General features: G+C 39.3%; 1 protein-coding gene and 1 pseudogene across 2 annotated transcripts in view; one reads left to right on the top strand and one right to left on the bottom strand.

Annotated features, from left to right (window-relative positions):
* Positions 1-6642: 6642 nt before the first annotated feature.
* On the top strand, positions 6643-7449 carry LOC141986199 (NADH dehydrogenase [ubiquinone] iron-sulfur protein 3, mitochondrial-like; annotated as a pseudogene).
* A 1455-nt stretch (positions 7450-8904) lies between these two features.
* LARP7 (La ribonucleoprotein 7, transcriptional regulator) overlaps positions 8905-20723 on the bottom strand; it is a 36122-nt gene continuing 24303 nt past the window's right edge. For both annotated transcript variants that reach the window (XM_074950754.1, XM_074950753.1), the window contains 3 exons: positions 18192-18351; positions 15793-15884; positions 8905-9194 (listed from right to left, as the gene is read on the bottom strand). In XM_074950754.1, the coding sequence (XP_074806855.1) occupies positions 9114-9194; positions 15793-15884; positions 18192-18351 (333 nt within the window). In that variant the 3' untranslated portion in view covers positions 8905-9113. The remainder of the gene's footprint in view (positions 9195-15792; positions 15885-18191; positions 18352-20723) is intronic.

Raw genomic sequence — 20723 nt, 5'->3', positions numbered from 1 at the left:
TAATTTAGTGCGTTTGTAGTTTCCTGGTGAATGAATGATAATACACATAATTTACATGTACATCATTCAGTTACTCAGAATGTAACACAAAGGATGTAGTGACATGATTAGTTTCACAGAGCGAACTTAATAGTTCTAACCATTTGTCCTCCATGCATTCCTAAAGTATATGCCAATATACTTATAATATTGAAATAAAAACTGTGTGTGTGCTTGCATTTAAGACATCCTCCAATACATGCCAAAAACAAATGTCCAAAAAATGAGTATCTCGATGTAACAGGATTGTTAGGAACATAGTACAAATCCAGAACAATCCTAGAGAGAGGTAACAAAGCAGCACTCTTATATAATAAATTAACAATTGTTGCAAATCAAATGGCTTTGCTGGCTTGTACAATGGGCTGTTGCTTATAGAGAACTTTAGATACAATCAATAGGACCTTTAAAAAAATCACTTTCTGTGCTGATCTTACTTGCAGATTTTTAACTCCCTTATTTGATTAGTGATCCTTTTTCCAAGCGAACACCATCTGACTGATCCTCACAAATTCCTCTGCAATATCATCCCTATTTTACAGATGGAGAAATCAAGAGCTTAAGGGTTTGATCCTGCTCCTATTGAAGTCAACAAGGGTAGCAGCCAGATTAAGCCCTAAATGACTTGCCCAAAGTCACATTTTTTCCTCAGACCTGAGATTAAAGCTCTGGAGTTCCCGATTCCAGGTCTGTAGTAGGGTGTAGAATCCCTGCACTGTGCCAGGCAAATGAGGCATTAAAAGGAACTCAGGCTCACACAGGTGCTCCAGGAAGCGGCCACAGAAGCAGCTGCATGAAGAAGAGGAAGTCAGCAACTGTTTGGCCTTCTGAACCCAGAGCCACAGGTCTGAGTTAAGATCCCTCAAATTGGGGAATATTGTGTTACATTTTGAGATTTTTAACTTATTTCTGCGACTAAAATACGACTCTGAGAAAAGGAGTTTGTGGTATTTGACTGACTAACCCCACTGCATTTTTGCTGAATTGCTTTACCACTATACATCACCAGTTTTACAGATATTTAAATATTGTGCCTCTAGCTACATTATATTGGCAAATTGGGGACATATTAAAGCATTCATAAAAATTCAGGTAATTTACCAAAGTATTCAAAGTTCTGTAGAACGGTATTAAAATTAAATATACAATTTTATTATGGGGGATAGTCTAACTGCTTTGTGCAGATGATCAATAGTCTGACTATATGCGATTAATGGGTTCTTTATTTATTGCATTTTATCACAGAGAATGAGCAGATTATACATGGCCGAAAGAAAATCCCTGTCTTTATTCAATTGCTTGTCATTTTACATTCTATATGTGGATATGTATTAATACAGAGGAAGGATGGTCTTGTGGTGGATGCACTGGATTGGGACTCAGAAGATCTGGTGCTCTTTCTGGTATTGCCACAGCTGTTCACTTAAATTCTCTGTGCCCCAATATCCTATGTGTAAATGGGATATTACTACTTCCCTAACTCACAGGGGTACTGCAAGGATAAATAAACATCTGTGAAACATTCAGCTACAGCAATGATGGAGATCAACATAGTTGGGTAGCACCTCCAGATGACAAACAGTGGGATAGAGAACAAGTAGGGCCAACTGAACACTTAGCTATAACAGAGCTAGGAATCGAATCCCTAGATACAACACATGACTTAGACCCCAATTCTGCCTTCTCTACAGACACAGAATTATAACAGTTTTAGAGCACCGTTAATACATTGCATCATTTATATTAATGTTTAAAGATATGATGTGTGGCCTGACAGTTTGGAATTTTGATTAATTTCTGAGGGCTGTCAAGTGAATCGATTAATAAGCTTCCCCCCTCTGAAAAAATGTTACCAGTGTTATTGACCTTGATCAGTTTAAATAAGGTCAGATTTTGTTATCACCATTTGTAGCAAGGAGAGATGCTCATAGAACTTTAGGAACATTTTTAATATTAGAAAAAATAACGTTATTTATGTGTTGTATGGAGAAGTGAGAGCATGGGGGGCATTCACAGGAAAGTTAAATTAAACTCATTGTCAGTTCTTTGGGAAAGGGACTTAACTATGTGTTTGTACTGGGTGCATCACAATGGGCTCCAATCCTGGTTGGGGCCACTGGGCACTAGTGATACAAATAACTGATTAGAATATAGACCTAAATCCTCCAGTTCCTATGTGGGCAAACTCCCCTGGACTTCAGTCATAGTGATAATATTTTAATTTGCTTTAGAAGACAGCCTGTGAGAATGTGATTAGTTTATTTAGCAACCTTCAAGAACCAGTTTAAATCCCAATTTAAGCTGGCTACATAGTGTGTTCTTAAAAATTAGTGTAACTGATGCAATTTGTAACCACAACTCATAAACACTAATGTTAGCTGTGCAAGATAAAACACTGTGGCAATAGGTGGCATTCATGGGAAAAACAACATTAAGATAGCAAAACAACTAAGTAGAGATAATAAAGACAGTGAAATAGTCCTTGGGGATGCTGAATACACACTCAGGAAACAACTAATGATTTAGAGTGTTCTTTCACTGCAAAGTACACATTTTCCACACAAGGAAGTCTTTTTACAGAAACTGAGTGTTATTCAATGGAAATCCCATACAGAAGAGGTGGAATTTTAAGACTCCATGATTGCTCCAGAAGGTACATATAGTAATAAAGAACAAGATAAAAACAGAAACTATAAAATGAACATTCGTGAGGTAGAAAAAATTGAAGATAAAAAGCCTTTGATACACCATTAAGAGTAGGAACAATGTGAGACAGAAAATCCGACAAAAGACATGAAGTGTGCACATGAAGAGCCTCTGCTGCCTACTAGAGAACATGCAGGCCCCACTGCTTCAGCTCTGCCTCATCAGGGCTCTTTGCTTACCAATTAAAAATAACATATGAGCCAGTACGATACGAATTCGTATTTAGGAACAAAATCTGTTCAATGATTGCTTGAAACCACTACATAAAAGTTAAACATGAGCATTTGTTAAACTCACTTAAAATAGAGGCTGGAAACCAGCACACGTTTCTGTCTGATAAGGACCAGACTGTGAAACATTCACTGTGAAGGTATACGTATGCAGTCTGTTCAAGAACAGCAGGCATGAATAAGTGAATGGCAGTTAATAACTATGAAGTACAGGAGAGATCCACTGATGTTTTGGGGCTCTGTTTTTGGAAACAATGTTGGGCAAACTCAAAAAGCTGTAGCTGAGTAGCTTCCTTGTGCAATATGGAATTCTTCTGGAAAACCACTACTTTGTCATGAATTCAAGAGGATAATGAATTAAAATATCAGTGTAAGAGAAGGAATTTAAACAAATCAATAGGTGTCTGAAGGACTAAATATGACGAGACTGCCTCCCTTCAGAGCCCTGACCTTAATCCACAAGAGCAAATATTAGGTTTACTTAGCATAAGTCAGGAGTGCATTTTTGAAAAACTTATTCAGCTCATAGGGTTTTTCAAATCTGAACCTTAATGGCAGATTTGACAAAGAAGCTGTGGTTCCTATCCTAAATTTCCTGCCTCAGATAGGCTTGAGTACACCCCACCTCTAGGGACCACTAGCACCCAGGTGGTGCCTCCTGTCCCCCAGCCATGTGTCCAGAGGGGAAAGAAACTGCTCAAAGGCCCCAACCAGAGACTGAGGCCAGCAGAGCAGCTGCAGAAGTGGTTTATGCAGAGACCAACAGACATGGATAGTATTTGCTAGTTTTGACTGGACTTTCCCCTCTGCTGATTAGCTGTTTGCTCTAACAACCCCTTCCAGTCTCTTAACCTCAGCCTTACTCCACATACCTCCCCATCCCACCAAGAAATTGCAAAATGAACATGCTGTTTGTTGCCATCACACTGGTTGCTCTGCTTTGCCTGTTCTACCCCTTTCCCTATATTTTGACTATATTGTCTATTTAGAATATGAACTCTTTGAGGAAGGGACCACCTATTGCTCTGTTTGTGCAGCGTCCAGCACAATAGGGCCCTAATCTTGGTTGATCTCCAGGCACTACTTTAATAAACATGATTAACCATCTTTGTTAGGGAGAAGGCTACTCAGCAAAGAATTGCTTTGTGTGCAGGACCTTTTCCACTATGCTCCCAAAGCATTTCCAGACAGTGCCTAGGAGTCCTGACGTGGGAGGTTTGAACAGCTCCAGACACAGGGAAGCCTTCCGAAAAAGTATGCTCCCCAGCCACAAATGGTGTAGCTGGAAAACCCACCTCCATGCTGAAGTCTGTTGAATCTGAACTGTCTGAAAGGGATTGGTACCTAGAGAAGATGGCTTGTAAGAAATCCTCCATAAGGCATCAGAGACTCCAAGATCCAAGCTCTTAATTCAAGACTATCCAATTGTTTCATAGTTGGATAACTCATATTTTTACCATCCTTTAATTCTTTCTGAGTAAAGAACCAAGTGATTAATAACGCTTGTATTTTGATAGTGCTCAGTGGCCTCAGTTAACTCATACATAGGCCTGGTCTACACTAGGGGGGGTTGTCGATCTAAGTTACGCAACTTCAGCTATGTGAATAACGTAGCTGAAGTTGACATACTTAGATCTCCTTACCGCAGAGTTTTCACTCTGGTAGGTCGACTGCTGACACTCCCCCGTCGACTCCGCCTATGCTTCTCGCTCCGGTGGAGTACTGGAGTCAACTGGAGAGCGCTTGGTGGATGATTTAGTGTAGACATGCCCTTACTGTCCTATTTCTGCCTTGTAAAGAGCATGTAAAAGGAAAGAGGTTCCTAAGCCTACTAAGGTCATGAACTAAGAAGAGCTGTTTCCATTAAAGATTTTGCTCCAGGCACAACACGGAACTACTATGTTCTTCTAAAAAGCACATACTCTAGGAGATGGGGGACTCAACAAAATGTTAAATAACCAAAGATCAAGGATTACTTTGCAGCATGAAGCATCAGTGACTTCTCTTTTTCTGAGTCAAGTTGTATTATTTTTGAAAAATGGACTGGCAGTGTTTTTTAGCTCCAAAAAACCCAAATGAAAACACCCGACCCCACAATTTAGAGTTGCCCCATGTGTGGCTGAACCATGAACAAATTATTCTAAATAATAAAAGGCATTGTGTGAGAACATGGAAGTTCTATCTAGATGGTAATATTCTCCACCAAAAAACCAAAACAACCTTGGGTAGGATAGGACTTAGACAGTACACTCCCCGGTAAGACAAAAAGGTGAAAGGAGGGCTACATCTTTGTTTGGGGATAGTCTTGCTAAATATATCTCTGACAGAATCCTCTTATTGAAGTGGCAAGGCACAAGAACAAATGGAGTAACTATTATAAAATTTAATCTTAAAAAAATATGTAAGCCATTCTGACAAACTTACATCCACTCTTCCCATGGAAGAGCAGATGGCTAACACTTGGTCTGTGCATATGAGCCCTGGTCCTTTGTAGTCAGTGGCAAAAGTCCTGTTTATTTCTTCAGAAAAAGAGCATGTGATGGAATCCTGACACCACCCCAACCCCTCACTGAAGTCAGTGTCAATGGGAGTTTTGACATTGATTTCAATGGGGCTAGGAGCTCAACAAAGGCATATGATATACATAAGCAGGACTCTAAATAAAGAAAATGAAAAAACACTACTCCTTGTTTAAGCGCTTAGTCTAATGTAAAAATGTAGAGGAACTAAGGGGTAGGGAAGGTTCCACTTGTAAAAAAAAAAAAAAAAAAATCAGTGGCACTAAAGATGGGTACATGATTTATTTTACAGACCATCGCCATCTCAGCCCTGTGCAAAACATGGAACAGGGGTAGGCAACCTATGGCACGTGTGCCAAAGGCGGCACGCGAACTGATTTTCAGTGGCACTCACACTGCCCGGGTCCTGGCCACCGGTCCGGGGGGCTCTGCATTTTAATTTAATTTTAAATGAGGCTTCTTAACATTTTAAAAACCTTATTTACTTTACAAACAACAATAGTTTAGTTACATATTATAGACGTAAAGAAAGAGACCTTCTAAAAACATTAAAATGTATTACTGGCATACGAAACCTTAAATTAGAGTGAATAAATGAAGACGGCACACTACTTCTGAAAGGTTGCTGATCCCCGACATGGAAGGTTCAGTGAAAGGAAAGAATATCCCTGCTTTATAATGAAATGTGTTACCAGGCAGAAAATTAAACATTTTATATGTTTGTTAGGATTTTTAATAGTCTGAAAGCTGCAAATAAGAGAACTTCTGAATATTGGTGAAACTCAGAGGCTGATCTGATTTTGTGTGAGGAGGATTTAAAACACAGTGGTTCTTAGCACATCTCCTTATATCCCCCTGTGCAATAGCCTCGAACCACTAGTAATGGTCTCTTCTCTCTGTCCATTTTCTCTCTCTAGTCTCAATTTTTCACTTATCTTATATTTTTTCCTGCATATTTTTGGTAACTAATTTAAATCTTTTTTGATCTCCTAATTTTTGCTCCCTCTCCACTCTCCCCACTTATTCCCCAGATAGCTATATCTAAATACTGCTTGGGGTGTGGCCACATCCACGCTGGCTCTGAGGCATGTACTCACTCTTGTGGCTGAGCTGAATGGTGTGGGAGCAAAGGACAGAAGCTTGTGCCAATGACTTGTCTGTCTGTGTCCCCGGCTCGCTGCCCGGGGCAGGATGTTGGCAGCAGTGCTGGGGCTGGCCTTAGAGCTGCTGCATGCCCTGCAGTGCTGTTGCAAGCTCGTTTTGAAAGGAGCTCCACAACAGAGACCCATCCCACTGTTCGACCAAAGCATGAAATGGCCCAGAACCAGCTATGTGCTTTTGGAGAGTATGTGGCTGAAATTCTGCCCAAGTATATCCAGCAAGTCCAGGTGACCTGTTTCAATGAATTGGAGATATTTATCCCTCCTGATGGGGTTGTTCCAATTCTGACTTTTCTTCGCAATCACACCAATGCCCAATTTAAATCCCTGGCTGATTTGACTGCTATTGATGTCCCAATCTGACAATATCGTTTTGAGATTGTTTATAATCTCCTGTCTCTGCGCTTCAATTCTCGGATCCGTGTGAAGACGTACACAGATGAGCCGACACCTGTTGATCAGCAGTGTCAGTGCACCAGGCAGCAAACTGGTATGAAAGAAAGAGAGATTTGGGACATGTATGGAGTCTTCTTTGCCAACCACCCTGACCTGAGGCGAATCCTAACAGACTACGGGTTTTAGGGCCATCCACTTCGGAAGGACTTTCCACTCTCCTGATATGCAGAGGTGTGGTACGATGATGAGGTGAAACGGGTGGTGGCAGAGCCTGTGGAGCTGGTTCAGGAGTTCCGCAAATTCGATCTGAATAGTCCCTGGGAGACATTTCCTGCCTATCGCACAGCTCCAGAGACCCTGAAACTAGAAGCAGGAGACAAGAAAGGAGATGCAAAATAGCAGCAGGACCGAGAGGATACTGGGAACTTCCTGTGTGGCACTGACCCTCCTGTTCTACCTTAATATTTATATGAATAAAACCTGACTTGAGGGAAAAAAACCAACCAAACAAAAACACAGTTGCCTGAGCCTACCAGGCCAGCACTGCTCCTGGAGCAAGTATGCCACATTAGAGGACGCCACAGGAAGCATGCAATGAAAAAGTAAATTGTGGCGTTCTATGTTCAGGAAACTTTCCTTGCTTCTATTGCTCTGCTTCATTCCTCTCTGAAACCCCCCGATTGGTAAATTCTGTATTACCTCCTTTTCTAGTATTTTCCCCATGCTCTTCTCTTATTGGGTTCCTTCTTATCCATGGCTGTGTAACACTGGCTGTCAATAATGGCAGAATTGTGTGGCTTGGTGTTGCACCGTGAACTATCATTGCTACATACAGTAGAAATATACTGATATCACCAGCACAGTGTGTGTGGCTAGTACAAACACTTACACTGCTCCTGTAATTTGCCAGCAAAACAATTTTTGGGCACAGAAAATCGATGCGTTTCACTGGCTTAGTTTATTTAAATAGATTATGCTGATATTTTAGGAATATCTATTTTTAAAAAAAGTTGTTCACCCTTCTGATTGCAACTAGCAGTGTTCATACTTTATAGATCAATGAGTTAGTGTCTTATTTGCTCTGCAATCAGACAACAATAAAGCACAAACAAAGGTGTGAACTTCTCTTTACATTAATGGAGAGATAATTTCAAAGAGTAGGGCTGATCATTCATACGTTTAACCATTATTCTGTCCAAAACCAAAACCCACAGCTCAAGCTGCAGAAATAAAATTATGCTATAAAATATTTCATACTGTCAACTACAATGCAATGTGAAATATTTAAGTGCACTAGATTGCATCTTTAACTCATAAATTGGACAATATATAAATTTTTAGCTATAAATAGGAATTACTTATGGAACTAGAATTCTCAAATAACAAATGTAAATGTTTTCTTATTTACCTTCCTCACAGATATGCTTGCAAAACTTGTTCCAAAGAAGATCTTTTTAAGGAAGGAGGTGTTAAGTTAATTTTTGGCATATTCAGTAGGTTTCTTTTCAGCCTGCCCACTATCTCTGTGACAATCCAATATTCTGACAGCCCTAAAGTATTTAAATATGATTTTAGATGATATAATTATCCAGTTTTTACTATAATTTCAATCTTTCTACTTTTTTTCCTCCACAGTTTGATGGAGGAAGCAGAGACCTCAATTTATTTAACATAAATTAGCTTTATTATTCACATTACTCTTTGCTGACCTTTTTAAAACAAAAGTCAAATTAATATGGTCAATTTCTAAAATGTTTTATTTGGTCTTTTCTGTAATTCAGTTTATAAAACTGCAATATACAAAAATTCATCAGAAGTAAAAACTAAATGTAAAACAAAGCAAGACCTTGTTCGATACATTTTCCCAGAAAGCTTTACCTACAGGCTCAGGAGCAGCAAACACTCAGCATATTTAAAAATGGGATTTGGAATAAAATTGCACACTGAAGAATTATGAAGCAAATGGACTGTTTTTGACTTCTTCATAAGAACAGTTTATGGTTTAGTTAAAATATCCAGTGACTATTTTAAATATCCTTTTATAGAATAAAATCAATTTTGGGTCAGTCATCTTCAGAGAAGCGGATGTGTTTACTTGTCTCTTGTGTCTTTGCAAGTCTCATTCTTTCAGCTTTGGCAATCAGCTACAAAAAAACAAAAAAACCCGATAACATTTAAGTAAAGGTGAAAGAAAAATTGCATTCAGATTACAGGTTTATATCAAAGTCATAATCATGCTAGCAGGTCTCACAGAAGATAACTAATCTTTGAACAGTTGAACCAACATGCACAGAGCACAGTTCTCTGATAGTTGCACCCAATGAAATGAGCTGTAGCTCATGAAAGCTTATGCTCAAACAAATTTGTTAGTCTCTAAGGTGCCACAAGTACTCCTTTTCTTTTTGCAAAAATGAAGAGGCTCCTGATATTATTTTGCTCAGTAGCATCACAAAGTACACAAATAGCACAAAGTTTTCCCTTAATTTCTGGACAGATTAGTGTCTTTAACATTCCTTCAACATTCCATCCCAGTGTCCCATCAAAAGTGGGGGAAGGGAGAGAGGGAGGAAAGACCTCAAACACGACCTTCGTAGCCATTTTTAAATGGACTAGTTCTTTGAGGCTTCAAACTCTTACTTACTTAACTATAGCAGGATCAAACCTTAAAGAAATAAATTTGTCAGGAATGCTATGTCATTTTCTAGAGTCAGGTTCTGGAGAGACAAAAGACTGAAATGCAGAAGGAGGCCCATCCTCTAGATTGAGATAACTACTCATCTGAATGTAAACAGTACTGGCCACAGGAATGAGCTTGGGTAGAAGAATCCCGAGTTCAAATGCCAGCTCTATCAATGACCTCTCTGTGTTTCAGTTTCCTTATCTGTAAAATGGAGATAGTACCCTGATAAGATAGGGGCTGAGGATTAGTTAATATTTGTAAGGTGTATGAAATTATAAATGAAAAGGAGTACTTGTGGCACCTTAGAGGCTAACAAATTTATTTGAGCATAAGCTTTCGTGAGCATCCGATGAAGTGAGCTGTAGCTCATGAAAGCTTATGCTCAAATAAATTTGTTAGTCTCTAAGGTGCCACAAGTACTCCTTTTCTTTTGCGAATACAGACTAACACAGCTGCTACTCTGAAACCTGAAATTATAAATGTTAAATTGTGGTATTACTGACAATTTCTCTCAACCCTTCAATGTGACAGGATTGTACATTTTAGAAATAAAGCATTTATAGCTTTTAAAAACTGTGAATCAAACAAACCTCAAAATCCAAGGCTGCCTGTATAATTTTAAAAAGGATATTACATTATATATAGTATAATAATTAAAAAAACAAACAAACAAAAAAAAAACCCTGAACATTCCCAGGGAAGGAGTCCCATTTTAACTGGCATTAACAGAAGACCTGCCTAACAACTATTTGCATCATTGACCAAAGGGCCTTGCACCTTTCCCCTAACCTTGAGATTCTCTGTCATGGTAACTTATCTTACCACCTTTGCAGAGGGAGGATAGACAGCACCATTGTTGGAGCTCTACCCTCATTGGTAGCTGAGCCACAAGAGTTGGGGCAGAGTAATGAATGTGAGGCAGTGGCTCCCCTACAGATTGAGCATGCTATATCCTCCGCACTCCCAGCCCTCGATAGCCTAGCCAGGAAATCAACACCTAGTCTCTTGCACAGCAGCACACAGACCTCACCATGAAGACACTGGGACAACTTGGAATCTTAAAAATAATAATAATAATAAAAAATATTGGATATTGTTTTGCCACAGGGAACTCTCCCACTACAAAAGCAATTCTATCACCCACTGTCCAGCCGCTGACCAGAGGGCCCTCTTTCTTCTTCAACACAGGCTCAAAATATTATGCCAGTCCAAGAGAGGTCTTCAGTTTTTCAAACCACAATTAACATATGTGCTGCAAATTTTCTTCCATTTCTACTCATATACTCTCAACCCCTCTCCCTTTATTCTAACCACAGCACACACTACATAACTCAACAGCAAACCTCCCCTCACTCCTTGGAGATTAAGAACAATAGCTGGGAAAAGCTCTCAGTCCAAAGTAATATGAAATGCAAAAATATTCATGTGTTACCCTTGTGGGAAGCAAACTGCACTACTAGTTAAGTTAACAACTTGCAGATTCAGCTTTTTTTGTCCCCATTCTGAAGAAATTAAATGGGACACCACAAAGTCTGTTTATTTTAAACGAAAGTGAGAATTTCAGGAAATTTCTGCCATCACTGGATCCATGGTGACTCACATCTATGCAACTGGTTTTTTTTTTTCCCTTCAAGAAATGTACTTTTTTTTTTTTAAAGTAATCTTACATATATACACTGTACACATTTAGGGCCTCAATAAATCTGCAAAAGACAGATGACAAGTTCTGCTGAGATTCACCCCAAGACACAGAATCTTATCAATTATCTCAAATCACCGACTTTAAAAAACTGCAGTCTTGTCCACACAAACGTGACATCTTGCTTGTGTTCTGGAGGATATTGAGTCAAAATTGATATATGCCATTTAGTATCCATACTGGGGCATGCACTGATTTAACTAAATCTGTGCAAGTCTGTATGTAGATAGGCCCTGTGTACTGCAATAGCAGAAGTATAAACTCACTCCATGGCACCCTCACTATCCTCCAGAACACAATCCAGATGTCATGTCATAGCAGATCTGTGGGATGAACTATAGGAAAGGAAGCAGAGAAAATGCAAAGAAACAAGAAACCGACAAAAGTACCTCAATTTCTTTCAAGTCTAAGTAGAAAGTGTGTAGGAAGACAGAGGTTCTTGTGAATAAAACCCAGCCTATACTAGGGAAACTTGCACCACTTTAAAGACACTGATGCAGTTATCCTAGCCTAACTCCCTAATGTAGATACACTGCACATACATAGAGCAGGGCTTACACCAATGCAGCTAACTTTGGGGCACCACTGTAAAGCCTTACCTATATTTAAAGTTGCACCTGTATTGCTTATATGAATATAAAATTGTTAAACTAAACAATTGTGCATGTTCACACTGTTGTGCTTGCACCAAATGCTTGTACTGCAGTAGAAACCACATGAGCACACAGCCCTGTTCTGAATTGATGGTAGTGCTTTGTAAGCCCCACTTTACATCAGTGCTCAAACATTACACTGGGGCAAATTTATGTAATGTAGGCAGAGCCTAAGCTGGACCGTAGAGCGAACAAAAACACTGCATAATTCTTTAGAGAAGAGCCAAGTACCAGGTAAGTCTGACAAATACTCGTCAATATATCCTGACCTTCAGTATTCAATGTAAAAAGAAAAGGAGTACTTGTGGCACCTTAGAGACTAACCAATTTATTTGAGCATAAGCTTTCGTGAGCTACAGCTCACTTCATCGGAAGTACTCCTTTTCTTTTTCTGAATACAGACTAACATGGCTGTTACTCTAAGTATTCAATGTGTCATCCTCAGATTCATTCATATAATTGGAAGATAATTTTGATTTTATGATAGATGAGTTTCCAACTAGAATTATGATCCTATGCAGACTATATAAAGTGCATGTATTTGTATATAAGATTCACGTTTAACACTTATCTGTAAAGTGCTTTACAAACATCTTCAAAGAGTAATTTTGTATGTGTAAATTACAAAAGAAACAGGATTTTAAATCCCTTTAATGCTAAGAACATAAGAATGGCCATCTAGCCCAGTATCCTGTCTTCCAACAGTGGCCAATGCCAGGTGCCCCAGAGGGAATAAACAGAGCAGGTAATCGAGTGATCCATCCCCTGTTGCCCATTCCCAATATTAGTTCTTAACTGTAATGTCTTGAACTGTACAGCCTTAATTATGAAAGTTTTTACTACCATAATTTTCTTGCTTTCCTAAATTGTGACTTTAAAGAAAAAAAACATAACTAATTCTGAAGGATCTTTAACAAAGGTTTGACAGTTATAAATGAACAATGATGAGCATGGCAAAAAACAGATATTAGAGTTGTTGAAAATTGCAGTTGGAACACAGACTATCAAAGAGCAGTGAAAGAGTTAAACTTATTTGACTTCCGTTAATCATTCCTCTCAAAAAGCCTTGCTTACTAATGTTAGCATTTAAATAGACCTGACTAGGCTTTGAAGCTAACACCTCTCCGGGTTGAAAGGTGATGGGAGAGGGGGAGGAGTGAGAGTTTGCACCTTTTGCTGCTGTTATTGTTAGGCAGAACTGAGAGTTTATTTTTGCAATCCTAGATGAGTTACACATTACAGGCTACCTTACATCAATTTGCACAGCAAATACTGTACTATCTTCACAACAAGAAGTGCTAGAAACTTGGGTGCTGAGTTTCCACAACCCCAGCTGAAGTCAAATCAAACCCTTGATTTAAAAAATAAAAATAAAAATCTATCATTTAACCAAAAATGGCAACAACAAATCCCTGCATGGTGGTTTTATCTATGTGAGAGCTCAGAGAACATCAGTAATTAATTATATGTAAAAAATACTGCTTCTAATAGCATTTTTACCTGAAGAAGCAAGCAGCAATACAGCCAGATGAGATTTTTCCTTTTCATCTATATATGCAACTGGGAAACTAAGACTGGTAAAGAAAACCAGATGATTTTCCAGTTTTACAAGTGAAAACAAAAGGGTTGTTTTAAAATTCAAACACAAGACTTTACTTGCAGTGGATATATGGTGATCAAGACAAAAGAGACGTAAGGGGAGATTTTCACCCCTTCTCCAGCCCTTGTACACCAGATAAAGGGGACAGAGTGGTATAAAGGGGCTCTAAAAGCCCCAGATCTAGGCAAAGGAGAAATTCCCCAGGGCAGGAACTGAAGATGACAGCTACAAGCTGTCTTCTAAGAACCCCTTAACAAACAGGGGTTTAAGGGGTACAACAGGGTGGGAGGAGAGTTTTAGGTGGAGCCCCAGTGCACAGTTCTACAAATATTCTGGGCAGCAACTTATCCCAGGTGCACACTTGGAGTGCTTTTCCAATATAGTTATACTATTACATTATAGCAGCAAAGCACTCCTCGTATGGATTCAACTTTTGCCAGTACAACTTATACCGGCTTCTGCAAACGAAAAACTATACCAGCAAAAGTGCAATTTTGCCAATATAACTGTGTCTACACTAAAGGGCTTTTGTCAGCACAGCTATATCACTCAGGGAACACAGTTCTTCCCACCTCTGCCAGATCACTGTGTTGCCAACTCTCATGATAATCATTGTTTTTCTTAAAACCCCAGCTACTGGAGTCAAGTGGATATGTGATGATTTCATCCTTCATTCTTAAAGAAAAAGTAAGTTTCTAGACCTTGTGGCTGTGGAAAAAGCTTCAAAATGTGACCCCAGTGCATCCTAAAGACTCAAAAAGCAGAAGACAAATAAAAAAGACCAAATCTATTATTTTTACATAATCTCATGATTTTTGGTGAGCTTGACTCATGACTTTTTCAACATTTGGGGTTGGCAATACTGGACTGTGGCAGATGCTTGTAAAGTAGACCTGGCATTAGGGCTGGGCTATCTAGCTGTGCCGTGCCCTGGGCTATATACCTGTGCTGGCAAAACCCCCAATATAGACACAGCTATGCAGACAGAAGAGGGCTTCTGTACGCATAGCTAATATTGTTCAGGAAGATGGTACTGTATTACTATGCTGACAGAAGTCCTCCTGTCGGCATATGCTGTGTCTGCACTAGGGGGCTATGCAAGAACAGCTATTATGGGCAGAGCCTAGGTTCCACTGGGACCACTCTGGCCCTCGGAGCAGCACAGAATTGTGAGGGTTCCGAACACGCCCCCCCACCCCCATGCCCTGTTGCTGTAAGTTCTGGTGTAGCACAGAATCTCATCCATAGACAGTAAATGTGTGAGTTTGTGCACATACAAGAGCACAGATGTAGCAGGGAGTATTCCTCATGCGCTGGTCTCCAACATGGTGTATGCAATCCAAACTGTTCAGTCTTAAAAATGGAGTCAAGCTTCAAATTATAATAATAATTTAAAAAAATAAAGTTTTTGATTTTTTTTTTTTACCATCTGCTTTTTGAGACTTTAAGGGTTCATGTTTTCTCAACAACCATGAGGGCTGTGAGCTTACTTGTAAATAAAAGCCGAGATTCTCATGCAATTGCCTGACACCATGAGCTAGGGGTTTAAGGAAAACACCAAATATTGAAAGACTCCTGATAAAAACCACAGGAGTTGGCAATGCTAGTATAATCAGACCCCTTAACTTTATCATGGAAGAGCAAATAAATCCTTTTAAATTCCATTTGAAATGCATTGTTTTGCAGCTTTAAAATACTATTCAGACCAATCAGTTTATTCCATTAAATGTAAAGCTGTCTTACCTCTTAGAACCATAAATCAGAATTCTTTAACTACATGCAAACACAACACTCATTAGCAGTGACTGCTTCAGAACACCAATGTCTAGGTGGGCAAATCATTCATTTTTATTTTCTATGTGTAGCAACTGGACCGGACCCTGCAGTAACCAAGTGCTCCCTACTTTGCTGCTGCATTTGACTGTAAAATCTACTCCCAAGTAACCAGGATTAGATAAGAGATGAAAGTGGAGTGGAAGATCACAAAGTTTAGGAAAAATACAGATATTTCCCTTCCACCCAGGCTTTTGATCACAGAAATCATATTTCAATCACTGTTGCACAAAAATAAACATAAATTCAGACAATCCACTATTCAAACTTATTTTACCTTCTCTGTGCCTCGCTTCTTTTCTCTAGGTTGGTTAAGTTTAGCTTGTCTGTCCACCAAAATTTTCTGCCAGTACCGCTGTTCATGATCACCTTGACATACACATGAAGCGATAGTGTATTAATAAGGTTATCCAATATAAAGAATGCAGCATTTCATCTGTCATGGCCAGGTCAACTTATTTGAATATGTATAACCGTGTGAACAATATTTGTGGATGAAACCTGGCACTTCAGTTCTCAGTACGGAAGGAACTTCTGTGTAAGAACAGGTTAATCGCTTTTCATTAGGAGAGGGGGAAAACCTTGTTTTAAAATGGAAGCTTGCTTACTGCAATAAAGGTAGTTTTAAATACACAATTAGGCATACATATAAATCTTCAACCACTGACTTTTTGTTAATCTAAAAGAATATTTTTATGTGGGGGAAGAAGGCCCAGGGGAAAAAAACAGAGAAAATTTGCTCCCCAAAAATCATCTTTGTTTTGAGGTCAAGTCTGGGAAATTTTTTGATGGTTAAAAGTTACTTATTTTCATTTCAATTAGCTGATTTTTAAAAAAAATCCTAAGCCATGACTTGGAGAGCACTACAAACCCAGAAAGGGATCTATGGTAAAGTAAGAGTCTCCCCCGCAAAGCCAAGGTCCATCAACCCCAACTGTAATACTCTAGTCTTACTTGACAATGCTAAAATACTGAAGGCAAAAAACAGAGTAAAAATAAAGAATAGTAAAATTATAACTTGAAAACTAAATGCTGTATTTCTTCAGATTGTCTTTGGATCTCAGAACTGGAACAGTTTAAAGGCAAGGCTTCATCGCAAAATGAAATATTGCTGCCTTCAGGAGATCACAAACTTCCAACTGAACTCTGCTTAAGAATTAACATAACAAATAAACGCTTACATTATGGCTCTTAGGCAGGGATGGGCAAACTTTTTGGCCCAAGGGCCACATCGGGATTGCGCAACTGTAACGCTGTGCGTTCCCACACAGCCTGGCCCCCTGCCCCCTATCCGCCTCCTCCCGCTTCCCGCCCCCCCTCAGAACTCCCGACCCATCCAACCCCCCCTGGCTCCTTTTCCCCTGACTGCCCCCTCCTGGGACCGCCACCCCCCCCCCACTTCCTGTCCCCTGACCTCTATCCACACCCCACACCCTGACAGGCCCCCCCGGGACTCCCATGCCTATCCAACCTCCCCTGCTGTTCTCTGTCGCCTGACCGCCCCCAAACCTCCGCCCCATCCAACTGCCCCCTGACTGTCCCCCGGGACTCCCTGCCCCGTATGCAACCCCCTCACCCCCAGAACCTCTGCCCCATCCAACCGCCCCCTGCTCCCTGTCCTCTGACTGCCCCCCAGAACCTCCTGCCCCTTATCCAACCCCCTCACTCTCCGTCCCTTACCATGATGCTCAGAGCAGCAGAAGCCAGCCACGCTGCCCACATGGCGGCGAAGAAAGGGGGACAGCAGGGGAGAGGAGGGGCCGGGGGCTAGAGCTCCGGCCGGGAGCTCAAGGACCAGGCAAGAAGGTCCCTCGGGCCAGATGTGGTCCGTGGGCCGTAATTTGCCCACCTCTGCTCTTAGGTCTGGTCTACTCCGGGAACTTACATCAGCATAGCTACGCCTGCCTTACAGTGATAGATCAAGGAGCTCAATCTGTTTGTCTTTAATGAAGAGATGGTTAAGGGGTGACTCGATTACAGTCTGTAAGTATCTACATGCGGGAACAAATCTTTAATAATGGGCTCTTCTGTCTAGCAGAGAGAGGTATAGCACTAACATACGTCTGCTCCACTTCCCTAACTGCAATATGCTATAGTACATCTTTATACCAGTATAACTGCATCCAAACTAAGACAGTTTTATTACTTTAACTATACCTGTATAGTCATCAGCAAGTCTAGTAAAAAATTTCCATAAAACTCATTATTCCAAATGTCTTAGGGACACACTCTTGCATTTCACCATCACGTTGTAATTATGAGGCTGAAGAGTGGAATAGGAATATGGTTCACCGCAGTGACAATTGTCCATTGTCACTGAAACCAAAAAGTGATCTGCCAGTTGAAGTTATGTAAAGTCAAATGACCACTCTTGTAAGAATAATGTTAAGTGGTCTGGTTAAGGCAACCAATTTAAAATACCAACACATTTTACTCAGACTAAAGAAAAAGTGACATACTATGTTTGAGGTTTCGAAGCTTTAGTTTTTGTAGAAAAGGGAGAATAGCAACAAGAAGAAATAATGATATAAAACAAAAATATTGATTCTGTAATTTATAAACGATGCAGAAAAGTATCTTAACTGAATATCAGCAATACAGTTAAAATGCAGCAACAGTCCTGCTCTTGGCTCCTAGGAGCTGTCTCTCATGCATATATTTTAATAAACCTCTTACCAGTTAGAACCTCGAGTTTCCAGTTGTTTTTAATCTGAATTTCTTTATGTGCTTTCACTACAACCTGTGCATCTTCAGGAGTTTTAAACCGAACATGACACTCTGTATCTCCTTCCAGCATGTCAACATAAGCAACATCAGCTATCATTGCCAGAGCATCCTGTGGCACAAAAGAGAACTCAGACAGGTTAGCCAGAACAAAAATAAACTGCAGTATTTTCAAATACTGTCCTTTGAAAATCCAAGGTGTACACAAAGGAGAAATGGCTTGGGAAATATTCTCCAAAGTCAGTTACAAGGAAGTGAAAGTGGAACTTTATTACATTAATAAACGAATCTGACGTCAAATAATTTCTGGCTAACATTGATTGAGTTTTCAGAAGAAAATCTATGAACAGTCAATTTTTACTAGATCGAGAACTATATAATTTACCTCAGAGTTGTATGTTTCCCAAGAACCCAAGCTCAGGCTACATCTATTATGAATCCACACAACAGCTAACCCTTGTTGATGTTCTTTACAGTCATTAGGAGGGACGACAGCAGAAGAAGAATTATGTAATGCAATAGTATTTCCATTTCATATGTTAGTCCAACAAAAATATATTTACTTCCACACCTAAATATTTTATTTAAGGTTAGGACTGTGGAAAATGAAAAGAAAAAGCTCAAGAATGGTGAACAAGTTAGGAAATCAGTACATGGAACACTACGGTGGATACTGGAGTTCCTTTTCTCCTATACCAAATGATCTCCGCCTGAAAACTGACACCAGCAGCCGAAGAAGGAAGAGTCACACACACTCTTTCAATCAAATACCTTACCTGTGAAACTTGCTGTGAGGGAAATTAACTGGTATCACTCATTCCTAGTCAATTTCATTCACAGCAGGTACTTACTTCAAGTAAAAATGTTTCTATGCAAGAATTAGGCACTACTTTTAACTCTCCAGCTGCAAGGCTGAATCTTAAACCCCCCCCCAGCACCTAGGTTGATAAGACCATGTGTGGTCCAAACAAAACCTTTTCACCCCAAGTTTGGTATTCCCACTTAACATTTCCACAGAAAATTATTCAGACTACCAAAATTAATTTTACAAGAATATTTGCTTATTGGTTGATCTCTGAAAAGTGCCTCCACTCAGTAGCATGAAACAACATTTTGGTAATAAGAATTGAAATGTTTAAGCAATAATGTTACATTAAAAATAATGCAATAAGCCAGCAAAAGATATTTTGCACATCTGTCAAGAATGTACTTTGAAACATAGACTTACAACATAGAGGTGACTAGACCAGCAACAGAATATTTCCATAATTTCCTAAAGTAAGCCAAAACATAGTAATATTTTTGTGTAACATTTTGTAAAATGTTATGTCTACCCTGTTTATTCTCTAGTCATGGTGTGACTCCACAGTTAAGATGGGGAGTGACTTTCTATTATAATTCATATTTTCACAGTTCTTTATTTTCCCCTGAGAATTTTCATGCTTAGTCACAGGTCAGATCATTTATTTTTTAAGACTGACGCAAATCAGGCAAGTAATTTGATTTACTTATCTGAAAATACCAGAGTCTAATACAGTTTGATTTCATCTACACAAACAAGACCAAAACTTTGTTATCCCCTTGACTATATTACATCATGTTGTAACACAAACCCTGACATAATAAAACATGTAAGAGCAGACAAACGTTGAATAGCGCTTAGCTATTACAAGTGATGAGTGAGCGAGGGGGAGGGAGGAGGTCAGACATTCTCTCATTAATGTCTCTTGGATCTTAGATAGCTGCTTATAAATACCTAAATAGATAAGACTGATTCAGTTGAAAGCATATCACCAATTTGTTTTCAGTGAGAGAGATATGGCCCAGATCTTGCAAAAATTTACGCACATGCTGAAGTTTAGACACTTATGATTAGCCACCCTGACTTCAATTGTATTATTCACAGGATTGTAAAATTAAGCAACTGCATAACTCTTTGCAAGACCAGGGCTGAAATAGTTCTCTCATTGCCTTAAATGATCTACAGAGTATTCATTCCAATATAACATAATGAATGCTTTTCAAACAGTAAACAAGTGTTAAACCTTCTGATTTAAGTGTCATAAAAGAACTGATTCAGTCCATATAATAATTCAGGGCCCTAACTACACAAAAAGAACCAGCGTACACTAATACTTCATATAGTACTGTGCCGGGGCTTCTGAAATGGAGGTTTCCTATTTAAATTAGGGGCAAGTGATAAAAATGACCATCAGTTTCTGTGTTTCCCCAAACAGGCACAAGTTCATGTCTCTATTTATTCTTTCTTATCTCAACCAAAAATACATAAGAAGCTGCAAGTTGCAAATAATAAAAAAAAAATGCTGGTCCTTTATCATGTCACAGCGTTGCAAATTTATATCAAGTTTTGTGTAAACTAAGGCCAAAATACCAATTTGACAAGCACAAAAATAAGTAACACTTACATGTTATTTCATTTATCAAATTACATATAGCCACATGCAACATAAATGGCATTTTTAG

Source organism: Natator depressus, chromosome 4 (genome assembly GCF_965152275.1).
Source record: "Natator depressus isolate rNatDep1 chromosome 4, rNatDep2.hap1, whole genome shotgun sequence".
Classification (NCBI taxonomy): Eukaryota; Metazoa; Chordata; order Testudines; family Cheloniidae; genus Natator; species Natator depressus.
The sequence above is the reverse complement of the archived record's forward strand: the minus strand, read 5'-3'. Positions and strand labels throughout refer to the sequence as shown.